This window comes from Zonotrichia albicollis, chromosome 4, assembly GCF_047830755.1.
Source record: "Zonotrichia albicollis isolate bZonAlb1 chromosome 4, bZonAlb1.hap1, whole genome shotgun sequence".
NCBI lineage: Eukaryota > Metazoa > Chordata > Aves > Passeriformes > Passerellidae > Zonotrichia > Zonotrichia albicollis.
This window is the reverse complement of record NC_133822.1, coordinates 39224935-39250181: the sequence shown is the minus strand read 5'-3', so window position 1 is coordinate 39250181 and position 25247 is coordinate 39224935. Positions and strand designations below refer to the sequence as shown.

The window sequence follows — 25247 nt, the reverse complement described above, 5'->3', positions numbered from 1 at the left end:
TAGAAGCAGATGTCATGATAGAAGAGATACTTTGTATTATTATTTTTCTTTTTAAAGTGTGGTTCAGCTTCCTAGAAAGAATATGATCAAAGACTATGTTAATAAAATTTTAAAAATGTTTTGTAAATAATTTTAAAGTTCCAGAGATACTCTCCTCTGTTTTCTGTATGTCTGCCTAGACTTTGAACCAGTCCTACTGGCAAATGTTATGGCAACTCTGTACTAAAATGCCTGTTCTGTAACATAGCCTTTGCAGACTGAGATATCCTTAAATTTTCAGATATGAAATTTAGTTTGGCAGTTATCCCTACAATTGGAAGTGGAAAATGATAATGTGTCAAATGATTCATTATCTTCAGTGAATCAACTGCAAAAAAATAATATAATTTCAAATGTTACCAGGTTAGAAGGCTTTTGAGAGAATTATAGATACTGACTGGTCATGTCCCACTTAGCCCATTTTTTCACGTTGTTTGTTCAGCTGATGCTGGAGTCCAGGCACCAGTGAGGTCACATTATTTTAGGTATTACAAGGAAGAGAAGGAAAAATCCATCTGTGGAAAAGTAACAGATGAGAGTGAGAAATAAAATAGTGGTGATATAGATGGAGAGGTGTAGAAAAGTTAAAACTTGCCTTAGTTTATGAAAGACATCTACAGAGAAGCCCAGTGTCAAAGCCTGATTCTTTGAATAGCAGTTTGATGCCTCATTCTCCCTACATCCCTTTCAGCACTCCTAGTGCACTAGGTGCATTTTCATCCTGTGACACAGTGGAAACTGACTCAGATTCATGGTACAGCAACCCTGAAGCTTTAGCATTTTCTCCATATTCTAATGCTCAGTTCAATGTCATGCTGATTTTTTTTGCTGTTATGCCTAATCTTTTCTTACTCATAATTTTGTTATACTTTGCTGATGTGAACCAACATATGCTTATATTAATTAACTTTTTATATATTTCTTTGTGTTTTAGTTCCATGTTTTGCAAGCAAGAAATGTTTGCATTTATCATGTGGTTTGCAGCAGAGACAGAAATCTTTGGCATGGAGAGTCCCTGCAGACTTGTCTCAATGTCTTGACCTCATTACGACTCACTATGCAAGTGGCTCTACCTCAGGAGGATTTGTGTTGGCTTATCTACAATGGTACCTCAGGCTTTCCATTTACATTTCTTTGCTAAGCAAAGCTGTGAAGGGAAAATTTTATAGTCTTTATACTCTTTAAGGTCAACTGAAGGGTCATGAATAAATCTCTAGTTAGTCTTCAATCACAGTAGGGTTTTTTTGGGCAATTTTTTGTTTTTCTGATTTAAGGGATTTTAAAATTAAGATTTCCACAGTGTACATTTTCAGGTGGAAAAGCATCAACTTTTCCATCATTACTGTGCTTAAGAGTACAAATAAAATCAAAAGTAAGGACATTTTTGGAGTACATCCTGTTTAGCAAAAAATGCTCAAGATTTCTCTATCAATAAAATGTTTTGATGGGTTCATTTTGTCTTTTTTCTTTTGGTTTCTGGTTGTTTTTTGTTGGTTTTGGTTTGGAGGTTTTTCTGCTTGTTTGTTATTGGTTTTTTTTTTTTTTTTTTTTTTTGAAAAGGGGATTGCAGATCTAAGAGTAGAAAATTATTGTCTGACATTACATCTTTGTATTTTTGAAAGTACTTTGAAAGGAAGAGTTGATAATAAAACCATTCTAAAATACCATATGGCACTTAAGGATTTTGATGTATGTATAAGACTTCAGGCTGCTGCTTGTAAATGCTTGTATTAGGGAAAAATTGAGAAAATAATGAAACTTCTGCAAACTAGATGTGCAGAGAATGATTTATCAAGATTTTAATTTCAGGAACAACAACGTCTATTTTTGCTTTGAAAGGCAATGGTATTTAGTAAAAAAAAAACAGACCAGTATGAATTTCACAGAATCACAGCATTTTCTGAATTAGAAGGGCTATATGAGGATCATCAAGTCCAGCTCTTGAGTGACTGACCCATACAGGGATTGAACTCACAACCTTGGCATTGTTAACACTGTGCTCTGACCAACTGACCTACTATGGTCAATTGTTGCAATATAAATTGTGAAGATAATATGTTCTTAATTTCATTTTGAAAAATGCACTTTCTCTGAGCTGTGATTGGTCAAAATTTTTATCCTTTTGTTTTACTGGAACTGCTGTTGCCCTCAGTCCCTACTTTTGAGGTGTGTGTTTTGATTGCATGTTTCTATGGGAGAAGAATTAATATTAAAATATACTCCCCTGCCGTTCTTACATCCCAGTGCCTATGTGTGGTACAGGTCTCTGTACCAATCCTAGCCAATAATCTGCTCTAATTAGAAGGAGACACTAACTCACATTTTCCCTAGTTCCTGAGCATTTTTCTGCAATTTCAGATAATAGATTTTTGAGCCTCATTACACATTTGACTGATAGAAGAAATCTTCCTAATACTTGCTCCATTTGAGCTTATTGAGATAATAACACCCTTCTAGCTATGACAGTTGACACTGTGATGCCTCCTGCTGCCACAGGTGTCCCTTTCTGAACATTCATACAAACAGAAGAATAGGCTTTTTTTTTGTCTCCCAGAACTCCAGTGTCTTTTATACTTCTAAGACTGATTTTTGAAAATTTTATGATGTTGCTTGAGTCAAGTACATTTTTGACAGGTTTTTATTTTTAAGTCATTTTGATGCTCTTGGAAACTCTACTTGCTTTCAATTTTCTTCATGTCACTTGCCATACTTAATGTAATATTGGTGGTGTCTGCCAGGACAGATGGACGAAAAGAGTCATGTAAGGTGAGGTCTGTGAGGAGAGGTAGTATTTTGTTTTAAAGAGCTTGGCATTTGGAGATGAAAATAAGATTTGTCTCTCTAGCAGTTACTGAATAAAAAATGGTTTAGGTAAATTTTTAAGATTTCATTCTCATGAACTCTCATGATTACACTGCTTCACTGTTTAGGTATTTTTGAAACTAATGTTGCAGAAGAATTGAATTATTTCACCTTCTCTAAATTATAAGTACAGAAAAATCATTAGTTTTTCATTCATTTAATGAAAAATCACTAAATTGTTCTTCTCTGGAAGTAGCAACCCAGATAATAAGAAAAAGATTGAGTTGCTTAGCATAACAGATTTCATGTGGAATTATAGAACTTAACCTGTTTGTTTATTTGAATTTATTTTTGCAGGTACTATCCATATTTACACCATATGCAGACATTTGATGGTGATGGGTCATTCTGCTAAGGTACAGCAAAATAAATAGAAAGCGTTTTAAAATTTGCAGAAGTTTAGAAAACTCACCTGTGTTTTGCATAACAATGTACCTTGACTTTTCAATTTCACTGGCATTGCCAATAACAGTACTTTTGTCACAAGGAAATAAGATGTCTGTGTTTCAAAGTGGTTGATTTCTGAGCTCTCATGCCTTCCTGAGTCTGCTCCTTCCTCAGCTGTGCAGTAGGGCCCAGCGTAATGTCCTGCTGGACATTGAGATGCCATTTGTTAGGCTGTGTCAGGATTCCAAGTGCTTTGTTTTGGACATCTGTATATGTTCAAGAATTGGTCTTTTGCTTCTTAAAATGTGGAAGTGTGCTGACACCTGGTGGCTAGGGTTTTAGCTGTGAATAGTTGATAAAAATAACCTTTCCCCCACACCTTTTTTTTTTTCCTCAATGTAGTTTTTGTCTTAGCTTTACTCTTTTCTCCTAAAACTTGAGCAGAATTTGAATTGGCCTTAATACAAAAGATTTTCTTATGTGTTGTTTTATTAATCTTTCAATGAGCAAGAAAGATGTTTTGTCTTTGAGCATCTATCTATTAAAAACAGAAGTGATTTAGCATCTGCTTTAGCATAGTCAGGTTTCTGCTACAGGAAACAGAGGAATTGATGGTGGGTATTTCTGATTTTTGAAATTCAGACTAAAAGAAAATTGGTATATTGGCTTAATTTAGCACAAAGGTTGTGCACATTTTATGTACTTCAGGGAAAGGCTGACCCAAAGAAGATGGTAAGAGGAAGATGCAGATACTGTTCATTCATTCAAGAAGGACTAATGATTAAAATTAGAATGCTGCAATGACTGTGTTGCCCTGCAAGTTAGGAGCCAAGAGTTCCATGGGTATAAATTAATCTAATCACAGTTTTTTCACTGCAGAAGACAGACTCCATTGCATCCCAGATAAGCTTGTTGATCCTGCTGAAAAATAGTCACTAGAGCTGCCAGAAAAGGGAGGGCTAACTCTCAAGATAAGAGCAGATGAGAGAGAAGGGGGGATCTTTGTCTGGTGGCAAGACCATAGCGAACTGGAGTGGATAAGGTAGTTTGGAGGCTAAAATAGTACTTGACCACAGTTTAAGATGAAAAGATCCAATAAATTGCGGGGGAATTGTTTTTTAGTCAATAAAAGATGTTAAGAATTAACACAATTTCTAGTGATTTCCCCTCCCCCCCCTTCAGTTTGTCCTACCAGGTGAGGATAAGTCTTTGTATCTGTCCTTTAGTAATGGAAAGTATATTTATGTGGGTGAAAATGCATTCATCTTGAAATTAGATCTCTTCAATACAGGTCCTGGAATACTTACTGTGGGCCAGTATATGTATGGAATCATCCATTCCACTCTTATCTGTGCATTATTTGACGTGGAGAGCCACCCTATATACGACAGTTTCTCAGTGTTATTTTGATTGTCAAGCCAGCATTCATGGAGAGGTATCCTGATTTACCTTATGAGCATTTCAGAGGCAATCAAATGGGAAATATTTATTTAAATATTTCTACTTATTATGAGATCATATGTATTTAGAGTTCTGTCCATATTCCAAAATTTTACTGCAAATTGGAGATGTGTTTCCCCATGTAAATGCATAATCAACTCAAATGCAATAGCACTTTCTGTATACTCACAGTTACAAACTTCTAGCATTAAACACTGGCCAGGTCCCATGTATGTACAAAAGGTATTTTGCAAGGGTTTTGTTTTCCTTTTTAGTTGTTCAGGACCTGACTTTCATTGCAGCTCTTTACAGTTGCATAAATTCAGAAATTATATTATTCTAAAATTAGGTATCAACATACAGGATATGAACACAGAGTATATATATATTTTTAAATTCTTTGGACAGATATTTGCTCGCCGTGGTTTGATTAAGATTGACGAACTGAAGCAATTAGAAGATATCAGTTCTTCTCTGGGACAAACAGAGAGAGAAAAGATTTTTAGAGAGGCCACTCTAAAGGTATCATTCTGCAAATCATTCTGAAAAGGTAGAGTAGTTGTGATCTCTATGAACAGAACATCTAACAGATGATGACTTACTTTTTCCTTTGTGTCAGATGTCAGTAATGATTTTCAAGAGAGCAGTATATGAATCTAGAAAAAAGTCAAACAGCTTTCGACGTGAGTCAAAAGTTAACCCGAGAAAAGCAGTAAATGTAAGTCTGACATTTCATATAATCCTTCTCTTCTTTTACTCTTGTCATGTGATGAAACCATGATATAATTCTTCTAAATACACATGGTGCTCTACACAAGCAGAAAGTTTTATATTTTCCATTTCATAAGCAACAGAATTTATTAATAAAACTCAGAACAAGCTTGGAAGTAGGGAAAATGTACTAATTATTACTTTAGAAAATTATCAGGAGAGATCTGCATGGATCTAAACTACATAGCCTTAATATGCTCCCTCATAATTTCTATTGTACTATTTTTGAAGTAAAATACCATGCAGCAGTGTGTTTGGTTGCTGTGAAATGATTAGTCTACCTAAGTGCTGTACCTGCTTAGCATGCGGCTTTGCTATGCCTTTGAAGCATGACATTAATAACAGCAATATATTTTACAGTATGTAATTTTCTATTCTGAACGTGTGATTATTTTCTGATGGAGAAATGTTTTCAAAAAAATCTTGCTTTATTGCAAGTAGGTTTAGATACCATAAGGTTTAAATTACCTTTTCTTACTTAGGTGTCATGGCCTCGCACCGCTACCGAGCGGCTGCTGGTGGCAATGTTTGATGGTGTTGCAGCTCAGTTCCTTGCCATCCTGGAAGCACTGCCCGATCGTAGCAGGAATCTATTGCCCCCTCATCCTCCTGTTCCTGATGAAGTGCAAATTCCTGAGGTCACTTCTGAGCTTTTTTCTGCAGGCCTAGAAATCCTCTCAGGTAACAGCTTAAAGAAGCAAAAACAGTTGTTGAGGAGCCTGGACCTCCATTTTATTTTGGTATTTTTCTATTTTGAAAAAAAAAAGAATGTGCCTGAAAGTATATGTTTGATTTATAGCAGTAGCACCTGTAAGAGTAGGTAGTCTTTCTTATCTTCACATAATAGAAAATAAATATCTGGGTTGATTTCCATGGTCTCTTATAATTAGTAAAAATCTGCAGCAGTTTATGCATTTATTTTCTAAGTAAACTGAAGTTCACTTTATAGCAGCCTTTACAGGTTTTACTGTGCCATATACTTATGGCTAAAACAGTGTTGTTAACAAAACAGTGCTTTCACTACTGCTGAGCACTTCCTGCACAGCCTGAGAGCAGCAGGATGGGGGTCAGGCAGCCAGGCAGGGTCAAAATACCATGGTGTTTGATGTATTCTAGTAATTTAAAAAATTCCATTCAAAGTTAGGTGTAAAAACTTGAGAAAAACACTGGACTTGATGGTTCCTTCCACACTTTTGTTTGCTGGGCTCTGAGCTGAATATAGTCCTGGGTATAGAGGTATTTTGTCAGTAAAAGGAAATATAGAGACTAAGTACACTTCAGAATGATATTTTTCTTGGTATGATTACTGGTTAATTAGAACATAACAAGTCTAATAGATTACAAATTGACTTAATAAGTTGTCTATGTTGAAGGTGGAGCGAGCAGTGGCACCAATCACTTTGGTATAATTAATCCATCATCTAGTCTTCTGCAGTTGATGCTAGCAGGTAAGCTAGATTGGAATTTCAAATGAATTTTTAACCCAGTGATATAAATACTCAGTGGGCAGAGTTAACTTTCATGTTAGTAACATTTCTATACATAAAGAGTCTGCAAAATGGTGACCTCTTGGAGTGGTTCTGTGCAGGGCCAGGAGCTGGATTTTGGTGATCAAGCTTGTAGTTCCCTTCCAACTCATGACAGCGACGGTGGCATATTGTTATGACTACAGAACACTGCTGAATATATTAGCTAAAAAACTTGGTGAGAGTTCCAAGGACCAGGAAGTCTAGTTTCTGCCTTACTGTGGTCTGAATAAACTTGAAAAGTGAGAAAATAGGCTCCCTGTGTGTATATGAATGTTTTGCAATGCAGTAATGAGAAACTGTCTTAAAAGAAATTGTATGTGTTTCTATGCAAATTTTAAACCAAATTTTGGATAATAAGAGTCTTTACAGGGTGATAAGCTCTTCCTGCAACAGCAAGGATTAGATCCTTGGTGTTCTCTACACAGGTATGTTAATATCATTAATTATAGAGCCTCTTTTGAATGTAACAGGACACTGTGATATAGTTAAGTGGCCATGGTGGTATTTATTAAAAGTTTGGATTTTATGATCTTGGAGGTTTTTTCAAACCATAATGATTCTGTGGTTGCACATCCATCATTAAAACAGCCTGTAAGCATAGACATTACTGTGAAAAGATAAAGCTATTGTTTCTTGTAAAGGTATTAAAACATCCTTCAAGGTTATGCTGACTATTCAAAAATGTGTAAAGGTTTATCTTTATATTTATCAATACCCAAGTAATGAAAATAATTGAAATTAAACTTGCAATAAACTGAATACATATACATAAAACAGAGAAAATATTTTTGTCATCACTGCAGGAGAAGAAAGGGTGTCTGGAGATGCTGCTGTGAAATTTGTAAAATTAGCTTTCAGCTATGAAGAGTGGAACGTGTTTTATTCTGCTTTTGAATTTGTTGATAATTTTCTTCAGGTAATCTGAATGTGATTGCAATGTTATTTATTTAGTCTTTTCCTATGAGGGTAAGGAATATTCAAAATACATATTTTAAAGACCAATTTCTATGGTTTTTTCATCTCAATTAGGCTCAAGATGACCCAACATGGAAGAAAGCTGAACTAGAACTCAAACTTCTTACACTCATGCAACCTGTAGTACTCCCAGGAAGATTTGAACCTAGTTTTTCTATTAATGAGGGTGGTAAGAGCAAAGAAGGCAGCACACGTCGGGGTTCTGAAAAGACAAAGACCATTAGAAGTGAGTGTTGTTCAGTTATAGTTGTGTTTGAATTTCAAATATTTTTGCAGCAGGAGGTTTTGTAAATTATTTATAAAACTATGTAATATGGTTCATAAGTAGTCTATGAGAAAAAGTAGTAATTGAGAAAATGCCTCCTATTTTTTCCAGTTTTCATTTGTCAAAATATGACTTTATACTATTTCCCTTAGTGGGAAATGCATGATGTGTGTTAAGCATGCGTCAAGTTATAAGCAAAGATGCAAAATGATTGAATGTTTTCAGACAGGTTTTCAGGGGAAAAGTGAAACAGCTCTTTAAGCATTTTTTTGTCTGGTCTTATACCTAATTTATGCAAAATTTCTTTACATAGAAGCAAGAAAAACTTGTTAGAGCAATTGCAGTTTAATTCTATGACAATCAAAAACCTGAATATGTCTTGAAAACTTTCTGTTTCCTAGAAATGGAAATGCTCACTTTTCATAGAAGTGAATAAACTTGGAATTATCTGTCCCCCTCTGAATTTACTGTTTCTTAGACCATGTTATCTGCCGGCTTATATTAGTAAATCAGTTGACTCAGATATTTTCAAACTTAGGTTTTAAATTAGATATAATGTCTTGCCTTTCCTTTCCCCACCTTTTTTTAAAAAATGCTGAATGTAGAGGAATCCTTAAAGCCTGGAGATCCTTTTCGTGATCTTATGATTTTGGCAAAAACAACGTTTTCCTATGTCTCCACATTTGAGCAGGTAATAACAGGATTTGAGACATTTCTTCTCAGTGTATCACTTAATCTGTGATGAATCCCTATAACTGAAGATCAAAGGAATCAGTTGCATGACTAACAAAATTCATGAATATAAATAGTAAAAAAATGTACTTATGAATGTGATCATTTTGTGATTTAAAAAAAAGGTTTCATTTTTAAAAAATGCTTTGTAATTAGTTACTTTAAAATAGCTTATTAGATATTAAATCTATTTAGAAGACCATAGGGCTCTCATTCCATGTTTCAGCTGATCAAGCAGAGATCAAATTTATTTACCTATGTTAGATTTAGGTGGGCAAATATGCTCAGCTGTGTATTTGCCCACCTAAATACAAATACAAATGTGCAATATTTATAGAAATGGGGGTAGCTACCCTAAGGAATGATAATGCCTTTTTAGCAGCACTGTCTTCAATTTAAGGTAAATTCTCACTGCAAAAAACTTAAACAAGCAGCAGCAACAACAAAACCAATGAGAGTGGGACTCTATGCTGAAGTCTCCACTGTAGAAATAATCCCATTATGTATCTGATTATTTATTCACTGAGTAACCACTTTTACTTGCTCAAACTGAGATTTCCCCTTAATCTTCTACTGAGAAGGGAAGAAATAGTGCAATGCCACCACTACTAGCACTTACATTAAAATAGTTTGTGATCCAAAAGGCTAATTACAATTTTTCCTTAGAAAAAACCTGTTCTGATAACATAGCATATATCTTAACTGCAAAATTTATTTTAGATATAATTTGAATATTGCCACAATTTGAATGTAACTGGAGCTCACACATTTTTAACTTTGGTGTAGAATGTTTACTGAAAGTATCTTGCCTGTGAGGTACCCCACAGATACCTTTAGATAGCATGATTTGTCAGTTTTTAATGTGACCTCTGTATGGAGGGAGTCACCTGGATTTAAATTCTACTGGTTCTTCTGCCCTTTCCTGCAAATCTTCTTGATCTGTCCAGAGAAGAAAAACAAATTCACCCCTGATTAACAGAGCATTCACTGGTAGTGAATCTACATGATACATAGCTGAGGCAATCTAGCAGCTTGCTGCCACCCAACCAGTAGAAAAAAAAATAATTTTGATTTATATTTTTTCCATTTTTTTCTCCTCCCAGTTTCAATATCCTATAAATCTTATGCTCAAACATATATGGGAATATAAGTAGCGTGTATATATCAGGTTTTACTGCACCTGAAATACTAGTTCAACTCTGCTGTAACTGCTGATAAAGATGTGTACTGATCCTTACTGTTTAGAATGTGTTTAACACATAGATGGGCTCTACTGCCTTTTAAAATGTGTTAATTAGGAGGTTAACTGACTAGAGTTATGAACTTGTTAGTTATTCTCTTTGTAAGATGCAGATAGGGTTTAACATTTCTCTCACTTGTTAGATATTTCAGTCCAAAATTTTTTCTAGTTGTGTTTCACTGCTTTATCATCTCAAATGCACCAATAGCCCATGGAAGTACTCTGTCAAGCAAAATGAAACTATTAATTTAGATTTCCTTCCACAAGTATTTAAATATTTAATAAAAATGAAGTTTCTCCAGAATCTATTGATTTCAGCATTACAGTTAATTTGCTCTCTCATGTAATCTTCATCTCACTGATTTCCTTGTCTGTGTTACTTTTAGGAAACTTGTCAATAAAAAAAAGAGAACAAAAAAACCTCCCCAAACCTCTAAACCTACTTTACATTGTTGTGAGAAAAAAAGCTTGGGTGATCGACCAGAAATTATGTTTAAAGCTTTCAAAATGTTGTCATCTCTTATAAGAAAGTGATATATTTTATTTACTGCTAAATAACGCTGAGACTGTTTATGTACAGTGTTATTTGTGTATTTTTATGCCTACCCATCACCACAATTATATTGTTTTTTCTTTCCAGAATGTCCATCCTGGCAAAGAAATACTTGTTGATGTAGTAATGTGTTTGTGGCAGAAGTGTAAAACAGAACTTCAGCAAATCCAAAAGAGTGGAAGTCACTGCTTAGAATATATGCACAAACACCAAGCTTACCAAGTACTCCTTCATTGTATTGTATTTCTCTTAATGTTAATGCAGTCTGCTATAGTCAGGCAGTGAAATACTGGCATCCAGTCTAAGTACCTTTTCTTATGGTAAAGTGCAGATAAATCTTCTTAAAAATATGAATTACATATACACTTTGAACACACTGTGCTCACATATGCCAATACCAAAATATTCTCCTAGTCTTCTTGCAGTAACCTGCTGTCTGCCAGTGGGCCACAGTGGTAAGAATTTGTGAAAACATTTGGGCAGGATACAAGAAGAATTTGAGATGTTGTGGCAGAAAACATCAATGCATTTCAAGAAAGTTGCCTAGATAAAGTGGCAAAAACCTTACAACCTAAGACAAGGGAGATGGGAGTCAATAGTAGAATAGTATTCAACCCGTGGGACAGAGTCAGAGCCTTATCTTGAATTTGTCCTGTGGGTGAGAGGCTCTTGGTGAAATGGGCTCTCGGGGTTGCCAGTTGGTGCTAACCAAGCTGTTTCTGGAGGAGTTAATTTTGTGACCCTATATAGTGAAATTGTTTGGAGGCTCTCCAGAAGGTTATTTTCCTCTGCATGTACAAAAGTAGTGTTTGGGTCTCTTTTATTCTGAGATTAAGTGGGAAGATATGGAGATAAATGAGAGGCATGTAATCAAATCTTCTGGAAGGCTTACTGCACTAGAGCAAGGTATAAAAGTTATGGCTGTAGAACATTCATAAAACTTTCCAAAAGGAATGGCAGGAATAATAATGTTCTAAAATAAAAAAGCCTGAAGGAGCAGGGGCTATGGAGCAGTATAAATGCAGCATCTTAGTCTAGTGACATTTAAAAAAAAGAAGCCAGATCCAGGAAAGGAGTTGTCTGCATGCTTGTGAATATTTTTAGACAATTTTGAGTGCAAAACCCTGTCTACCTCTGTAATGTATAAAGGTCATCCATAAATTTGATTTATCTCTCTCTTGATTCTTTTTCCCCCCCATTTCCTCATTTTTAGTGGGTTCATATACTCTGGATAACGAATGAAATAATTGAGAAGAGCAACATAGCAGAGACTAATGTAATGTTTGCAGAGATAACTTTATGTCTAGCTGCAATACTGGAAAATGTAGCTGATTCTACAAGTGAATCTAAGGACAAACAAGGTAAAGCTTTCAAGAAAGTATGAGTTTTCTTTCAAGAATGACTTTAAAGATTGGAACTCTTCTGAGCTGAAAACTGACAAACGTACATATTCAAAAAATATTGTAAAGAGATTGTTGAGAGTAGAATGACAGCGTTTTTAGCGCATAATTTTACCCATTATTGGAGCTAATGAAACCTGTTTTTCCAAGGATGTATGATTTCTTTCCTTACATTTCCAGTTCTACTGAAGTAACCCTGTTTTGAATTACATCTCTTATAACTCACTCTCCTCACAGGTCATCTACATGTCTCTTTGTCCCTTCAGAGTAGCTGCTGTTTTCTCTGAATACGGGCAAGGCAAAAGGCAGTACGTGCTGGGGCTCATTTGCAGCCTTCAAATGCTGGTTGATTAGTTGCAGGCCAAACAAATGAGGAAAATATTGAGGTTATACTGAAGCTTTTGCATTTATTGGAGCATCAGTTGGGTTTTCTTCTCTATATATTCTCGATTTTTGTATAGTAATTTCATTGTTTTTGAAGTTGGATTTGGCTGACATTATTGGGATATGCTATCACAATCACATTAAACAAATTTCCTTCCAAAACCTGACTAATGCTATAAAATATGAATGTTTAGACATACTTTAAAAGCTCTCTGTTGTGTATTTTGGAATATGAATCATAACTCTCATGTCTGACAGTAACTAGAGAGTAAATGTTAAGGATCTTATTAGACCATATCTAGAAACAAAGAAATTATAATAGCTTTGCACTTCGGGAAATAAAATCTTGGGAAACTACTATTTGTTATTAAGATAAAGTATTGGTTTTAGTGGCGTTATGAAAATTATAAGGTTCTCATGAATACTACATGAGAACCGCATTGTAGCATCCCTTCTTTTTCATTCAGTTTAAATATGTCTTTTTGGAGGAAAAAAAGCTGAATAGATAGGAGCCATTGGTCAGAACAGGCTGACAGTCAAGCACATGCTTGTGTGGAAAAGAACCTGTTCACTGAATGAATACTGAGCGAATACAAATTTTCTTTTTTTATGAGGAAGAGACAGTGAACAAGCAAAAACAAGCACAACAGTGGCACAAGGAGTGACTAGAAGATTGTTCCTCTGAAAACACACGCAAAAATTATTTCAGCAAAGAAATGAAATTAGAGGGTTTAATCAAGAACCAAAAAATTGTTTTCTCTTATTTTGAAGAGGGAAACATAGGTTTGGATGCCTTCTTCATAAGTGAAAGTAATTGAAACAATCAAAGCAAACTTTTAAAAGCTGATAATATGGCTTCAAGAAATATTAAAATGAAATAGTATTTATCATAACAATATGACCTATTATTCTTAAAAAACATTCTATAAGTGAAATTAACTGTGAATTAGATAATACTAGGTTTGAATTGATTTCAAAATTGAGAATTGATATGAATGCTACAAAAATAGGAGGAACTACAGAATGAATCCTAGTTTCATTAGCTTGGATATGATGTGGCTATGAAATATATGGTGCCTTTAAAATACAACATTATTAGCTAATAATATCCTGTATTAGTGTAACTGTACATACATTGCTGTGTGTCTAAGCCCTGGAAAGCTTCTCAAGAAACAATATCATTACCTCTCATATTCAAGCACTGAAGAACAGAATTATTGCCAGACTCTGAAATTAGAAGTAGAGCTGATCAAATAGTACTAAAATTTTCTGGATTTATTTGATTTTCACTTCTGCTTTTCTTCCTATAAAAAAGGAGGAAGTACTTCTCTTTCACAAGATGAGACCTGTGATATGCCTGAAATACTGATGGTAATGTCCAGTTTATCTTCATTGATGCATTGATTTTGAATAGAATAAGAATACTTCTGCTTGAAGCTTCTTATATGATTTTCTATTTAGTTTTATAAAGATGAAATATTTAATGCAATCCTAGTACTGCAGAGGAAAAAAAAACAAAGATATTTTTTCAAATTAAATGAAATCAGAAAATTTTCCCTGAGTCTTTTTTATCAATCCTTTTTTTGGAAGGGATTGTATTTGAAAGTGTTTTTTACAGCACAAGCATAGTGATTTCCACTGCATACCTTTTTTATGCCAGTCTGTAGTACCAGCCTTAAATGGTTTAATGGCAGATTTTATTAAGATAGTAGAAATTTTAGCCATTGCCTAATTTAGGAAAATATTTTGGGTTGTGTTTTTCCTTCCTTCTTTTTGTAAGGACCATGTGGAATAGATAAAACATCCTGAGTGTCCTTGCTTTGTTCAGCACTTTGCAGAATTTTCCAATCAAATGACTCACTAAAGCATATTAAGAAAAAATGATATGTGTTAGTCTGAAGATTCAGGAGTGTTGTCAGTCATACATCTTAATACTTACACATATGGACTGGGTTTAGTTCAGTGACAGTCTACTTAAAGGTGGTGTTCCTTGAAAAAACTGTTTTCTTAGTAGTGTTGAATGGACTATGGAAAAACTGCAAATGCTATTATTTCAATTTAGTTTGTTAAGTTCAATTTCATGCCGCTATAAGCTAATTCTGCATATTTTTTTTTTGAGCTGAAGGTAAATCAGTCCCACTTGAAATTTAAAATATTAATATTAGTATATGAAGGTATGGGGAGAGAGTACCTGTGTAAAGATTGTCTGACAGTTTCAAACTTAACAGCTGAAAAGAAAAACACATTACTTTTGTCATCTATATTATAACTTCTAATGTTATCTAAGGAAATGTGTTTATATGGGTTTTCATTTCAGAAAACGCCTACAGAACAATTACAGATTGCTTATGAAGTTCTTGAAAAAGCAATTAATGACATGAACACATCTCGGTTAACGACCATTTTACCAGATGGAAAGTCAGTATTTGACAGCTGCTGTACAAAGGTAAAGTTCACAGAAAGCTACACTGCACAAAATCTATCAGTAATATATTGTATTTTGATGGCACAAACCTCATATTTTCTTCATATGTAGAAATCTTAGCACTATCAAATGTACCTCATCTTCCTGGCCCATGTAAGAAGAGAAGAGAAAAAATACATCTGTGTATTAGTGTTGTGGTTTAACCCCAGCTGGCAACTGAGCCCCTCACAGTGCCCTGGGGAAAAAGTAAAAGCCAGAAAACTCATGGGTTGAAATAAGGCCAGTTTAATGGAGAAAGCAAAACAAGGAATTAATTCACCACTTCCCACAGGCAGGCAGGAATTCAGCCAGTCCCCATCACCTGTACCTTGGGTGCCTGGGAAGACAAATGCTATCACTCAAACTTCGACCCCATTCTCCTTCTCCGAGGTTCATGCACTGCTGTAGGGGCTGGAACATCCCGTTGGTCAATGGGATCACCTGCCCTGGTTGTGCCTCCTCAGCCTCCTCTCTGGTGGGGTGGTGTGAGAAGCAGTGCTGTCACAGCCTTGGTGCTGGGTGAGCACCGCTCATCAGTAATGAAGACATCCCTGATGCTATAAACACTATTTCCAGCACAAATCCTAACCTCTGCTCTGTACCAGCTACTATAAAGAAAACTTAATTCCGCCTAAGTCAAAGCCAGCACAAGTTGAAAGGGCACTTTTCTCTTTCAATAATAAACTATGAACTCCTTTGGGCTTTCTTTAACATTTTCTTTTGAAATAATGATAATAAATTGATTGCTTAATAAGAACAGAAATTCTTTTCATATTTATTGCTTGCAACTGTTTATTATTAAAATCAGTTTTTGTTCTTGATGTGAGTTCAGATTTGCTAAATATTTTCATTCAATATCAATACGGTATTTGTTCTCTGCATTAGTAACAGTAAAAGATAGCTTTTGTTGTCTTGTTGGAAAAGTCCCATACCTTCTCAGTGATTTCTCATGGACATCTCCTTACATTACTAACTTCTCAGTAGAGACAACAAGCTCCAGCTCTCTCCTCACCCAGCTAACCACCCCTTTGTAGCACTCATCATTACTGGACACAGCTGTGGCCTATTAAAGGCAGGCCTGTTCCTAACCTTTGGGGATTAGTACAGCTGCAGTTCTTCAGGGGTGAGATTGCCTTTTGCACTATTCACTTAAGTTCTATTCCTCCTCTAGTTTTTACAGTTTTGTCTTTATTATTGATCCAGTTTGCTACTGATTCTCAGATTTTGTCTAGTTCTCTCTGTCCATTTTCTGTGCTCTCTCTCTCTCTCTAGTCACTCTTCTTTCCATGCTTTCTTGATTGACTGCATATTACACAGATATGACAAATTTCTGTGTTTGTTAGTTTATTGAAATAATATCAGTATGAGGAAAAATGTAGTAAGCTAAGTAGTGGAAGTTTGTAATTGCTTAATTGCTACTTCCTATTTATTAGGTGGACTCAAATGATCAGAATTTGAATTCTGTTTTGGGATGTGGTGGTGATAAAACAGGAACAGATAATGGTTTTTTGGCAGATTTACACTTGGAGCTCATTCAGGCCCAACATCGAGTAGCTGTGAAACTTCTTAAAATTACACAAGGTAGGCTTCAGTAAAGTTAAATAATCTTCATAACTTGATTAGAATATTTTGCTAATATATTCTGTAGTACTAAAAATAAAGGAATATCTGCTTTCTAGAGAGGAGCTGATGTTGGGCAGTTTGTACACCACATATAGACAGAAATAATGTATTAAAATTGTAGAATTTAGATTTACATTATACTAGTCTGCAACTTCTACTCAACCAATGGGAGTTAAACTTTGCTGCAACTAATAGATCGCATTCCTAGACAGTAGGTTGTTGTATTTTAGTTATAATATTAACTTTTACAATGCCCATAAAGAAAAATGTTCTGCCGATTTTTTTTCTGTCATGCTAATTTTCTCTCTAGAGAATGACTTGAATATTTTATTCAATTCTCTTTGTAATTTGAACTTCTACTCCTGTGAAGTTGTCTCTGTATGTCAGCAGATACTCCACTCTTGCCAAATGGCTTCTGAAAAAAACTCAGTTTGTTCTTTCATTCTTAGTGTTGTTTTGGTTTTTTAAAATTAAAAACTAGTATTAGTTTGAAACTGCAGAGCTACACTGTGCCCTGCTCCCTATGATCAAACAAAACCTCTATTTTTCTGTGGTGCTAATATAACTACTAAAGATATTAGGCAGGAGGGTGGAATATTTTTAGTGGCATGATATGTACAAGACATTCTACCTGAACAAAAAAAAAAGAATGTGAGATGGAGTAGAATATTGCTATAAGACTCCATATTAACATCTCCCTCAATTTTTTTGCAATAGCACTATCAAAATAACTCAGTATTTCCTTCCCACACAGGTGCTCAAGTTGTTCACAGAATTCCTAAGTCTAGTAAATCTCAGGACAAGAATATTGAAGATTTCCAATATTTATCAGGTAAGACATTACTTAAGATTTTAGAAGTATAATAAATTACTGCCACAGTTTTATAAACGTCTTAAAATATCTGTTTTCTAGAGGAACTTATAATGAAAAAAATTAAAAGGAATAAACTATCCAGAGCAATCTTTTTGATGCAAAAGTCTGCACAGAAGTTCCCTGAAGACTTAAGTACTACTTCCCAAAGGCAGCTACTGGAGGTAATAAGAAAAATGTTATGATAGAACTTCTTTACCATTAGCACAGTTTTAATGTTCTGAGTAAGTAAGACACAGAACATGAAATACTACTACATAATACTACTTATCAAAACAAGAAAAATGGAAGGAACTTGAGAGTCATCATGTGTTTTTGACATCTATTGCCAGTCTTTTTCAAAGAATAAAGTGACCTTAAAAGAAGAAAAGCGCTCATCCCCAAATTTTGTGCATACATGCAAATTCCAGGAAACCCGAGAGTAGATAAGGTCTTTTCTTCTGTACTGTATCTCCTGGACTTTGCAGTTACAAACCTAGATGTTGCCAAAATGTCATTCAGGTTTCCTTACTGTAACCTTTGACATTGTTCTTTTTCCCAGATTTCCAAGGCTTGGAATACTTTAGCTGGTGATGATGACATGGACTTTATTTTATTCTTTCTAAAAAAACAGTCTAGATATTGGGATTTTGGAATCTATTGGAGCTAAAAGCAGAGTCTTCCTGGGTTCATTTCACTCTCTTGAAATCCATGAGAGTATTTCTGTTTACATTTGTGCCAGCATCTGTCCATGAAAATTACCTGCTCAACAACAGGGCTTGAAATTTCTTTATAGCCTGTACAAGAGATAACAGAAGCTGCAATTTTCACTATATAAAATAGAAAAGAGTAATTTAAACAAGGTTACTAGAAGTTTTTTTTCTTTTTAGTGCCACAAATTTGGAAGCATGATAAGTAATACATGTATTTATTACATCAGAAGAATGCAAAACCTGGATCAGAAAATGCATACATTAAAGATATCTCTCATATATTTTTAAAATATGTGTTATTTATGAAAATTATGTCAGATGTTGTGATATGGTATGCAAATTGTAACTGAAGTCACCAGTGAAGACTTACAGGCATTTCCCAAGAAGTATCTTGTTATCCTAAACAAACATTTACCAAGCTCTTACACTGACCTTCACTACCTTTTGCTTCTGTGCACTTTTCACCAAGAAAGATGTAGATAAAAAAATATAATATATCTGCATACAGTTGGCAGAAAATATCAGAATTCATTTTGTCTGGACAAACTTAGCATGTTCTCTTTTGATATTTGTTTTATGATGAAATATTTAATTATATGTTCAATAATTTTCCTGCTTGAGGTGGATGGTGAACACATAATAAGCAGCAAATCCATGCTTTTATTTTCATGCTTTTGCTTTTTTTGTATTGTAGAGTTTTATATAGAATTGCATCTTCTGATCTTTTCTCCTATAATCAGCCCAATGTGCTACAAATCTGTTTTTGTTATGTAGCAAAATAGGAAATGGTTTATTTTATTTTGAGAAGTATACAAATAACCATTTCTCATGCAGTAAACAACTGAGTAGATATGGAAGCTTCTGAGTCATATGTGTTTACTCAATTGCATCAAGCTGCTTAATGAGCTGCTTGGCATTTTATTATTTCTTTCACAGCTGCTTAATTCTTTTTTCCTGTCCTATACGTCTAGTTGGACATCCAGGTTTTTGCAGAATTGGATACACTGGTAGTTCTCATTGGCCAGTTGGAGTATTGAATTTATGTGATTAAGTTAATATCATGGTACAAGTCTGTGACAGAGTCAGGGATAAAATGTATTTAATCACAGGTCAAGCATTTGGGGTTTTTATGGTGACATTTGGCTTCCTCAACCGCTTATTCTTGTTCATCTTGCAACACTGCCACATTTATTATCTTCCAAGTTCTACAATTCCTGAAGTACAGGTCATGCAGTACCACTCTCAGTCACAACACCCATCTTTATTCAAGCTGGGAGCATTTTCCCCCTTGCACTAATGAGAAATATATCTTTAGACTAGAATGAGTCCATGATACTTTTAATTAAAAAATGTGTCATAGGGCTGCTTACCATGGAGAAGTATAGTTTTTAAAGAAGCAATGAAGGCTCAAACTGCTGATTGCAAAAGCTGAATGGTTGTGTGAATCCTGTGTGATGGGAAGAGTTACTCTGTATCTTGTTCTTTATCTTATATCCTTCCTGTAGTGTTTCACTAGGGTGGATGCAAACCTAATCTAAAGGGTGAGAGAATGAGGTGGAGTGGTAGGGCTGTGACAATAATTAGCTGTGCAAAAGGCGCTATTAAATCTTAGCTCCCCGTTTCACTCATTTCACCATAAACCTGAAATATTTTCAGAATTTTTGGACATGAGATTCCACGCTTACTCAGTCTGTGATCTGACCCACTTTGGTGTATGTGGGATCTCAGGATCTCAGTCCTGAGGTGCCGGGCCACCGAGAACACCCTTGGGGGGCTCGGGAGTCCTGGAATGTTGCCAGAAGTGTCTGGTGGCTGGACTTTGACCCTACACAGGAGACAACACCTGTATGAGGATAGGAGGACTTCACCGGGGTGAATGGTGAAGGGATTAGTTAATTAGAGGGTGAGAAACAGGGTTTAGGATTTATGTACAGGGGGGTTTAGAGAAGTAAGATGGAGGAATTGGGGCGTGTCCTGTCCTTCTTCTTCTTCTTCTTCTCCTCCATCTTCTTTGGTGATGGTGGCACTTTTGGATTGGTCATTACTAAAAGTGCACCCGGCAATAAGAATAAATGGTATTGGGGAAAAGTGATAAATGTTGTACACGTAACAATGGGTATAAAGATAGGTGGCTGTCCGGAGGGCAGCACAGTGTGCTCATGGCTGACTGCTGAGCAGACCTCTGTCGGGCTGAAAGAAAATCTTTTAGATAAACAATTAATAAACATAAAAACCGAAAGAAGAACTGAAGCCTCTTCTCGTCCTTCGATACGCGGGCTGCCCCAAGGCCACTCCGGGCCTTTCCAGGCCCCTCAAACAGTCAAAACCGGACAGGTGTAGTCTTCTAAATGTATGAGGACAGAAATAAGGAACTGTTAAGGTGCGAGATTTTAGGATTGTCACTGAATTACCAATACTTGGGAATTTTTTTTTCATTTTATCTTTCAGACTCAGCTCAGCCTGAGTCCTTGGTCCAGTGCAGGGTACTAAAAGGTGTCAAATAAAATTTCTAGTTGTAGAAATATGTCATTTTTTGTCTCTACACAAAATGTAATCCTTGTTCATCTCCGTGAGTTGGCCTTTTTGGCTTTGATAGGCACTGAACAGCTGCCACAATTAAAGATGCAGAAGTACTAAGTTCTTTATATTAGATTGCCAAGTTTCTCTTGAACTGGCAGTGACATCAAGGTGAAGAAACCTAACAATTTGCTATTCAGTCAAGTAAGAATAAAGTGTAGCCTTGATCTCCAACCAAATGGCCTCATAATCACTGTATTCAGAATGTTCCCACATCTTTGACACCTGACTGTCAGTCAGCTTTCAGCTGTCTACAGTTAACCAAGGGAAAAATGGTTTAGCCCTACCTTTTATGGACCCACGTTCCTTTTTCTTTATTTGTAGATTTTATTTTTTCCCTCTGTTTCTGCATTACAAAAAATTCAGTCCAACTGCTTCTACAGCTCCTCTAGAAATTCCACAGATTAGGTTTCCAGCTCTCTCCTAAATAGGAGTTGATATCTTTTTTGTTTCTTGTTAGAGTTAACCACTGGCTGGCAATAATTGTTTATTAACATTATATGTGATCACTAACTTATTTCCTATAGGTTCTTCCAAAATTGGATATGCTTCTTTCATAGCATTCTCTAATTATGAAATTAATCTGTGTATATTAGCTTACACAAAGTACCATTCATCCTCATTTAGGATGTAGGATAATAGGAAAAGCTATTGCAAGTTTTCTACATAGCAGCGAAATTTTCTATGACAATTTGAAAACAGTGTATAAAATTTAAATCTGTCTGTTATATTTTAATAGTTTTCCATTGGTTTTCATTTCAATCTTAGGAAGCACTAACTTTAATTGAGCAAGTTGAAGCTGAACAAAGTGCATTGTATCGCAGTCTCAAAGAAGCTATGAGCAGCAGGAAAAAAAGCAGGACTCCTCCTCCTCCTCTGTTACTTTCCAGATCACATTGTTCCATGACATTTAAACCAGCCCCATTTGATTCGGATATTCAGGTAATGTTTTTCATGATGACTGCATAAGAAATAGCTAAATCATACACAAGAGAAAAAGTTGTTTCAACAGTGCTATACCAACACGTTTTTCTTTGTTCCTGAGAGGATTATGTTATTCTGACTTAATTAAGTGTCCCTTTTTTTTTCCTCTGTGAGTCAGTTTTCCTCTGTGACTCACTGTTTTGATCTTCACATTTTCATGACACTTTCTAAATCTCATGCATTATGTCCCTTGGTGCTTCTGTTGTCTAATACTTACTTATTCCACTTATCAAAAGCAAGTTTTCTTGCTTAGGGGTTGACATACTCCTGGTTACCCTCTGAAGAGAGACAAGACTGTTGCATCATGTGATGCAAAAATCTCTGATAATGAAGTGTTGAAATGACTCAGTTCAGCTGGAAATAATCCACTTTCTGTTGAACATGTAGTGTCACAGGTCTATGTAGATCATAGGTGATATTATAGGAGAGGTCTCTTGTTCAGCCTTCTGCTCAAAGGAGGGTTGGCTGTGAGACTAAAACACTTTGCTCAGAGCTTTATGCCGTCAGTTCTCAAAACTTCCAAGAATGGAGACAGCTTCTCTGGAAAGTGTGTTCCAAAAGGGCAGCATGTCCATAGAAAACTTTTTCTTATGTACAGTTGGAGTCTCCCTTGCTTCAAGTTAGATCTTTTGTTTTTCCTTCTCCTACCATGCACTAGTTTGAAAAGCAAATGGCATCTACTTCTCTCCCTTCCTTTGCTAATCAAGTAATTTTATCACAGAGGCCAGTCATGGTGGTCAGCCCTGATTTGCCTTTAGTAAATCCCTTCTGACTACTCTAAATCACCTTATTCTCTCTCCTTCCCTTGTCCAGAAGGGATTCAAACAGGCTGAAGTATGAAAAATTTACTAGCTGCAGTTTTCTTGAGTGAGAAATTTTCATAGTGATTTTGCAAGCTTCTTCAAAATAGTCATGTGTATATGCCCAGTAGAAGTTCAAATCTTACTAATAGTGGTAGGAATATTTCTGTGAACAATTTTTTCATAACCTGCAGTTTTATTGCAGTTTAATCAGTAAATTTCAAACAGTTTGAATTGGGAAAAGTTTACCATTTCTGTCCTTACTGAATCTAAAATAAAATTTTAAAAAACCCAAACTTAAAAGTTTGGTAGTTCATTTGTTTTAGTATGTGTTCCAAAGTAATTTTGTTTGATACAGGAGGGTGAATGCAGCATCTCGGGCCACTAGATGGCGAAGTGTGATTATTATTCTGATAATTTGATCCACGATAGTCTAAAAGACATTTTTTTTCTAAAGCTAACACAGAGCTGTTGAGCAGACAGGAAAGGTCTTTTTTTTAATGTAGAAGTTATGAACTGAATGCTTAATATTTAATTAGTTTCTTAGGATAAATGTGTGCCTCAGATTTAATTCGACATACGTAGTTCCTGTACTAGGAGTCAAAATACCTGTGAGATTTTCAGATCTTAAGGCTTATTTGCTGAAAATAGTCTCTTCCATTTCAATAACACCTTGTGAAAAACAGTCAATAGGGAAACACCAACAAATGTGATCATTTAGACTTCTGTCAGTCCTTTGGTACAGTCCCACATGACATGGCTGATCTCCAGACAGAAGGGACATGGATTTGATGGATGAATCATCATTCAGTGGATAAGGAATTGGCTGGATGGACACAGACAGAGTTGCAGTCCATGGCTCCACGTCCAGGCAGAGGATGGTGCTGAGTGGGGTCCCTCAGAGCTCACTCTTGGCACTGATGCTCTTCAGTACCTTCATTGATGTCTGGCAGCAAGGTCAAGTGCAGCCTCAGCAGGGTTGCTGACACAACAGAAGGAAGGGCTGTCATACCTGCATCTCTTTTGCCTGATTTTAAGGATCTGTCCTCAAGTAGCTTGCTAAATTGGAACCCCTTGCCAGCTTTAGAAGAATACCATTGCAGGGATAATAATGGATCAAGGATGAATAATGGATCTAGGTGACTTTAAATCTGTGACCTGTAGAGTCTGTGCTTTGGGATAGCTTTGAGGAAGAGGGTAACTCAGGGTAGGGTTAGGATACTGGAGAATCATCTGTTTTTATTGCCACTGGTAGTATATCTAGTTTTCCAGCTAAATAAATTAATTGATATTTTTAGTGCAGTTAGACTATACTTTTTTGTAACTAAGCCAAGTTTTTTTGCAGAGACTGTTTTCACAAAATTTTTACATTCTACATTAGGTAAAAATTGGAAATAATACTGTGCATCAATTAATTTTGTTCTCATTTTCTTCAAAGGTTTCATGGTACTGTATTTTGGGCTGTGTAGCAGGAGGAAGTAATACGAAAGTAAGGTTAAATAGTAATAAACTTCAGAATTCAGGAGAACAGGTAAGATAGAGGTAAAACTTGTTTAGTTAATTCTCTCTTCCTGTTAAAAAATCCAACTCTCTAAATCTTTCTATCTGACACATTTTTAAAAGTCATGTAACTGGTTAAGCCTTTGACAAACTCTTCTATCTTTACACCAAAAAACTTCCAGGAATCTTTTTTGAATAAGAAAATAAATTACTCAAAAGCTTCAAGATTTAAGCAAATCTGTACCTTGTTTTAACTATTTATTTGGGTGATATCTAAGAAATGTAAAAGTAAAAGGAAGTATATGAAGTATTTTTAGAGTGTGCTCCAGACGCTACTCTTTCCAGGAACTCAAAAGGAAATTCTAAACAGATAAAAATTCATTCTTCTTAATTGTGTAACTTCTATCAGCTATTTCTTCTAAACAAGACATTGCCTTACTTAATGCTGGCAGCATGGTAATATAACTTTTTCAATAAGCTTCATATTCAGACACAGTTTATTTCTAGGTTCATGCTCTTTCCCTTTCATTCTGTGAGCATGTGGTGTGGTGAATCATCCCACACATCTTTAATTACTTATGACTGATCATGTTGACTGTCTTGGTACTTCTACATTATTTGTTCATTACAATTTGACCTTTACTTTTTTGGATTTTTTACTTTATTTGTTGGTTGGTTTGGTTTTGCATTTTTAGGTAGGTTTTTTTTCCATTGTATCACATTGTGGTGTTTCTGCACAGACTGAGAAAGTTCTGGTTTTCATTCACTCATCCCTGCTATTGCGTTGTCCTCATTTATGACAACAATGAACCATCCAAATACTGTGCATTTTGTAATTTAAGAAAGGAGCAAGAAAGCTTCAACATGTCCTCTTCAGCTTTTGTAGTCTAACTCCTCATCGATCACCTCAGTGATCATTTTTGTATCTGGAAATCTTTATTAAGAGTTCTATTCTTTGCAGGGCAAAAACATTGCCGTGTGGTTTGTGACAGAAGAATGATATCAACATCTTGTGCCTGATGTTTCGGGCTTTCCTGGCTTTGTAAGCAAGCTCCATACTAGCACTGATAGACTTGTGTTTGGTGATGGAGAGGGAATCTGTGCCCTTAGTTCCCCTGGCTCCTCTCCTTAAAAGAAAGTGTATCAGAAGAGTAGGTGT

General features: G+C 35.5%; 1 protein-coding gene across 7 annotated transcripts in view; it reads left to right on the top strand.

Moving 5' to 3' along the window:
- CFAP54 (cilia and flagella associated protein 54) overlaps positions 1-25247 on the top strand; it is a 107201-nt gene that overhangs the window by 10281 nt on the left and 71673 nt on the right. For 6 of the 7 annotated variants that reach the window (XR_012580040.1, XM_074539583.1, XM_074539584.1 and 3 more), the window contains exons 4-22: positions 974-1149; positions 3203-3257; positions 4580-4723; positions 5137-5250; positions 5348-5446; positions 5982-6180; positions 6873-6947; positions 7832-7944; positions 8058-8229; positions 8874-8959; positions 10881-11015; positions 12007-12154; positions 13893-13948; positions 14895-15023; positions 16475-16622; positions 17419-17496; positions 17578-17699; positions 21573-21746; positions 24027-24119. Coding sequence is in view for 6 of the 7 variants with exons in the window: in XM_074539583.1 (XP_074395684.1) it covers positions 974-1149; positions 3203-3257; positions 4580-4723; positions 5137-5250; positions 5348-5446; positions 5982-6180; positions 6873-6947; positions 7832-7944; positions 8058-8229; positions 8874-8959; positions 10881-11015; positions 12007-12154; positions 13893-13948; positions 14895-15023; positions 16475-16622; positions 17419-17496; positions 17578-17699; positions 21573-21746; positions 24027-24119 (2316 nt within the window). In the remaining variant the exon portion in view is untranslated. The remainder of the gene's footprint in view (positions 1-973; positions 1150-3202; positions 3258-4579; positions 4724-5136; positions 5251-5347; positions 5447-5981; positions 6181-6872; positions 6948-7831; positions 7945-8057; positions 8230-8873; positions 8960-10880; positions 11016-12006; positions 12155-13892; positions 13949-14894; positions 15024-16474; positions 16623-17418; positions 17497-17577; positions 17700-21572; positions 21747-24026; positions 24120-25247) is intronic. The other variant, XM_074539581.1, reaches the window with a different exon arrangement.